The sequence below is a fragment of the Sinocyclocheilus anshuiensis genome, unplaced genomic scaffold, assembly GCF_001515605.1.
Source record: "Sinocyclocheilus anshuiensis isolate Anshui unplaced genomic scaffold, SAMN03320099.WGS_v1.1 scaffold880, whole genome shotgun sequence".
Lineage (NCBI taxonomy): Eukaryota > Metazoa > Chordata > Actinopteri > Cypriniformes > Cyprinidae > Sinocyclocheilus > Sinocyclocheilus anshuiensis.
The window spans coordinates 1,016,764-1,021,983 of record NW_015548254.1 but is presented as its reverse complement, the minus strand read 5'-3'; the positions used below and the strand labels follow the sequence as shown (position 1 = coordinate 1,021,983).

Below are 5,220 nucleotides of genomic sequence, written 5' to 3'. Positions count from 1 at the left end.
TCCGTACATTTGATCTGAAAGAGCAGTTTGCTATCTGTTTCATTAATCTTAATTAAAGACCAAAAGAAAAATCACTCTGCTCAAACCTGCTCTTCACTGAATAGCTTGGATTAATTTATAAATACGTGGAAAAAGTCGCGATAAATACTGCTCAGCATTTAGCAAAATTAACAGTCTCACGCAGGCGCAACAGGCAACGTAGGTTTCATTTTGTGTGAAAACATAAGGAGTGCTGAAAGAAATGAAATGAAAGAATGCATGATTAAATGAATTCTCTGAATGCATGAGGGGGAACCAACTGTAGGATGGATGTAGCTGTCAAACATACACTACTAGTCAATCATAGCAGTGGGTCAGACTTCTGAGTCTACAATCCGCCACGCCTATTCAAACAGAGCGTTCCGATGAGAGGGGTCAAAACGTGACAGAAAAAAGCCTATTACTGCTGAAATATTATGTTTTTTGATGTAAAAATCTTGATAACATTATAAGTAGACCTCAGAGAACATTACAGAATAATAAAAAAGGCAGTTCATGACCCCTTTAAATATTTACATTTTATAGTGACCAGGTTAAAAAAGCCAGTCTGCATGTGTTACTAATTTATGTAGTCTTTTTATATTATTTATCGTAACTAAAAGTATGTATTGTGATTGTTTTGTGGTCCTTATTATAATGTATAACCAATTTTAATATAATCTGTTGATTGTTTTAATTATATGAAGGCTATTTGTTAAAATTATTTAACAGTAAAAAATTCTAGACATTACTGTAAAGTGAAAACAATTCACAAGTCGCTAACTTGCAGGGTGTTTATTAGTATTGCTTGCATTAAATCAGTGGTAAAATTCAATTAAACATGAAATTTGAACTATACAATATGAACACCGCTAACATTTTCTTAAATGTAAAATGTAATTCTTCATGTTTTATTCTTCCTTGATATGTTTTTGGATCCAAGAGAGAATGTCCTCATCGATTTGAATGGAAAGGGTTCCGTCTGGATTGATGGGAACAGCGATGGGAAGAGGAATATCCATTCTTGACAGTGTCATCTAGTGCAGCGGGAACAAAAACAATTAGTTGCATTTTCTTATTATATCTTTGTGTGAGTCATAATTTCAAAGAAAACTAGTTTACCTCTGGGATCCTAGCAATGACATTCAGCGACCTCTGAGATGGCAAGGCCGCAGTCAGTTCGATCTCTTTGTCAGCGTTCGATACTCTTTCAAGTTTGAAGCCCGCTTTGAAAGCTGCCATTGGGATGTGTTTAGACAGCCTAATTGTGAAGGGATGTACAGAGAAAATGAGATAACTAAACCAGTGCCATTTTCAACACTACATTTGTTGTTCAGTGTTTATGAACATTACTTTTTGGCGTAGGTGGTGACAATTATTGGCAGCCTCTCCCATTCCACCTCTAGACGTGCAGCAGGGAATTCGCCCAGTACACCAGCCTCAGCTTTAGCAATGACTGCATACTGTTGGCACTCTGGACCCCAAGCAACCCTGGCCTGGAAAACAAATATATGCTCACTTTAAAATGAGAAATAAATCCAGATACTTTTTTTTATTTGCACTTCCAGGCTTACGGTGACTTTGTGCTTGCTCAACACGGCACCGTCAGCACAGATCTTCAGGTTGTCATTTTCAGCAATGGAAGAAACGACAAGCTGCACTCTTGCATTTGGCTTGTCAAAGTAAGCAGCAAGCTGGTAGCCCAGCAGCTTGTGGTCAACTCTCACAGCACGGGCAATGACAGCAAAAACAGGAGGAACAGCATTTCCGAGGAACTTGGCCTAAAAGCATTAAAAAAAAAAGAGACATCTTTTACATTTGTGTTTTGTGTTATTATGAACAAACAAATGACACTAACTGATTCACCTGTTTCTGGATTTTCTCAAAGCTAGATGCAGTGCTTCCACTGCTAACTGCCTTTGAGGCACCATGGGGTGCCATGTACTGCAAGCAAAATAATGTTATAGACATGATTAATAGCTGATGAAAAAAAAACCAATATTGTTGTTAAAACAATTTTTAGTAGTTACCCGATCTTTGTGGAATTTCCTGAACGGCTCCATGACGGTGGCAGTCTGAAAATACATATAAAATGACTCTGTGTACATTAATATACATATTTATATCCAACACACTACATCCCACGTCCTCACCTCAGTCATACGAGAGCTGGACATGGAGGAGCTTGAGCTGCTGCTGATGATACGGCTGCTGCTGCTGCTTTCAGAAGATACACGAACATTTTTATCTTCAGTCTCCAGGATTTCCCTCAGTTTCAACAGGAAGGCCTTTCCTTCTGGAGTCTCCTCATCAATGAGACTGATTTGCTTAAGGAGCCTCTCAGCAGCTCTAGGACCAACTTGGACTTCAAGCTCCAGTCTTTCAACTGCAGGACCTTCAGCTAAAGGCAAAACGACAGACTGTTAATTATCATTTTATCTGAAAATCTTTGAGCTTCATGAATGTAATATTTTCTGTAAGTACCTCTTGCCACAGAGGCACGGGCTGAGTGCTGTCCAATTATGTAGAACAGAGGATCATTTCTGATAAAAGCGGCATTGTGAGAGTGCACCTCAATGCATCCCTTGATTTCAATGTATGGGACAGCAAGACAGAGAGTCTTGTGGAATGGAGCAGCAGCTCTCACAGGAGCCTCAGGTGGCATCTCAGAGGACTGGAAAGAAAAACAAAATATCAAAACTTTCCACTATGGAGCTTGAAGCAAATCTTGTTTCATGTGTATTTATAGCTTACCAAATCACCAGCATAAGATGTCTGGGAGTTTTGCAGGGACAACTCAGGTACTAAGGGAACAATCCTTTCAGCAGTGGGATCTTCAATGTTTCTGACCACAGCAAGTGTCTCAAAGCTGGATATTACCTTTGGGTTTTATTATGAACAAACAAATGACACTAATTGATTCACCTGTTTCTGGAGTTTCTCAAAGCTAGATGCAGTGCTTCCACTGCTAACTGCCTTTGAGGCACCATGGGGTGCCATGTACTGCAAGCAAAATAATGTTATAGACATGATTAATAGCTGATGAAAAAAAAACCAATATTGTTGTTAAAACAATTTTTAGTAGTTACCCGATCTTTGTGGAATTTCCTGAACGGCTCCATGACGGTGGCAGTCTGAAAATACATATAAAATGACTCTGTGTACATTAATATACATATTTATATCCAACACACTACATCCCACGTCCTCACCTCAGTCATACGAGAGCTGGACATGGAGGAGCTTGAGCTGCTGCTGATGATACGGCTGCTGCTGCTGCTTTCAGAAGATACACGAACATTTTTATCTTCAGTCTCCAGGATTTCCCTCAGTTTCAACAGGAAGGCCTTTCCTTCTGGAGCCTCCTCATCAATGAGACTGATTTGCTTAAGGAGCCTCTCAGCAGCTCTAGGACCAACTTGGACTTCAAGCTCCAGTCTTTCAACTGCAGGACCTTCAGCTAAAGGCAAAACGACAGACTGTTAATTATCATTTTATCTGAAAATCTTTGAGCTTCATGAATGTAATATTTTCTGTAAGTACCTCTTGCCACAGAGGCACGGGCTGAGTGCTGTCCAATTATGTAGAACAGAGGATCATTTCTGATAAAAGCGGCATTGTGAGAGTGCACCTCAATGCATCCCTTGATTTCAATGTATGGGACAGCAAGACAGAGAGTCTTGTGAAATGGTGTGGCAGATCTCAGAGCAGCCTGATCTGGTATCTCATATGACTGGAAAGAAAAATTGAGTATTATAACAATTCTTGCCATTTTAAAACTTGGAGCAAATGAATGCTCAGCATACTAATACATATCCATTGTGTGTGTTTGTTCAACTTTTACCGAATAATCAGCAGGTGTCTGGGCATTCTGCACAGCCAATTCGGGTACCAAGGGAACAATCCTCTCAGCAGTGGGCTCTTCAATGTTTCTGACCACAGCAAGTGTCTCAAAGCTTTTGGAACAAGAAACAGGTGGGTCGCATTTCACTTTTTAGAAACTTTTTGAAATTGTTTATGAATCTATTCAAAATGACTGGCATCACTAGGATTTCATTACCTCACATCAGCAATATGTTCAGGAACCTCAACAGGCAGAGCCTCCACCTTGTAGTTGCCCTTGAGAATGTCTGCTCTTGCAGCCACTTTTCCAGGTGCAATTGTACGGATCTTTCCTTTTGCCATAACAGCAGCTTGGATCAAGGCAGTGTTCACTCCCATCACAGCAAAGGTCTGAAGAGCAACGCTGAAATAAGAATAAGGGAGATTTTTTTGTAAAACTGTTGCTGTACACATTATATCTTATCTTCATGAATGTAGCTGCAAAAGTGTACCTTGGTCTAGCTTCAGCTTGGAGTTGAACATCAGTCTTCTTAAGCTGCTCAAGAGTCATGGTCTCAATCTCCTCAGGGAGAGGTGGTGTAATGGTGGCCTGAACTAGAAGGGTCAATAGAACAACATCAACCTAAGAAGTGACCCCCTCACATCTGAGTAAAGGATCTAAAAATTCTAAGAAAAAAAAACATACCATTGACACTTGCAACAGCAACAGCAGCAGTGTACAAACTGAGCTCCATGGGCACACCAATTGCGGTTGGCAAGATTCTGCGCACTTCAGCCATGAGCAGGGGTTTGGCATACTGCAAGGCAATTCCTTCCTGCAATGCTTTAAGTGCCGCCTTCAACAGTTCACGTGGTTTGGGTCCAGTCACAATCTGGGTATAGTGTTTATGAGAAACTTAATTCTAATTGTGAGAATTTTATGTGAGACAGATCTCAAAAAGATATGGTAATGATAGACTGGACATAAACTACAACACAATACCGGTATTGCTTCTTCAATGACTGTCTTGTCAACATTGACAAAAGCCACTTCTTGTCCAAATAATTTGATGTAGGCTGAAGCCAATGGCTGATTGGTTGGCAAGGCCTTCCAGTTTGCAAGCTTGAGGGGTTAAAGAGAAGTCATATATTTTGCCTGTCATGTTTATAATATTTCTTAAAAGTAGAAAATGATAGAGTACACTGGATATGAAAACTTACTGCTCTCAGGGTGCGCTTAATCTTTGTGATATGGTCAACACTTTCATCTGCAGCAGGAGATTGCAGAAGAGCCTCCTGGAGTCCTTCAGTTCTCACACCAATCTGTTTGAGATAATCAAATGTGTGAAGGCTGAAAACATTTAAAACCGTGAAAAAAAA

At 40.0% G+C, this 5,220-nt stretch overlaps 1 protein-coding gene across 3 annotated transcripts in view; it reads right to left on the bottom strand.

Annotated features, from left to right (window-relative positions):
- Window positions 1-798: 798 nt before the first annotated feature.
- Window positions 799-5,220, bottom strand: part of LOC107655402 (vitellogenin-like) — a 9,544-nt gene continuing 5,122 nt past the window's right edge. Inside the window, exons 19-29 of one of the 3 annotated variants that reach the window (XM_016442876.1) lie at window positions 4,079-4,264; window positions 3,863-3,974; window positions 3,562-3,751; window positions 3,242-3,478; window positions 2,172-2,266; window positions 2,049-2,093; window positions 1,885-1,962; window positions 1,593-1,799; window positions 1,372-1,514; window positions 1,141-1,279; window positions 799-1,055 (exon numbers count right to left, since the gene is read on the bottom strand). In XM_016442876.1, coding sequence (XP_016298362.1) covers window positions 930-1,055; window positions 1,141-1,279; window positions 1,372-1,514; window positions 1,593-1,799; window positions 1,885-1,962; window positions 2,049-2,093; window positions 2,172-2,266; window positions 3,242-3,478; window positions 3,562-3,751; window positions 3,863-3,974; window positions 4,079-4,264 — 1,558 coding nt within the window. In that variant the 3' untranslated portion in view covers window positions 799-929. Of the gene's footprint in view, window positions 1,056-1,140; window positions 1,280-1,371; window positions 1,515-1,592; window positions 1,800-1,884; window positions 1,963-2,048; window positions 2,094-2,171; window positions 2,420-2,502; window positions 2,693-2,772; window positions 2,888-3,241; window positions 3,479-3,561; window positions 3,752-3,862; window positions 3,975-4,078; window positions 4,265-5,220 lie in introns of all 3 variants that reach the window. The other 2 variants (XM_016442877.1, XM_016442878.1) reach the window with 2 other exon arrangements.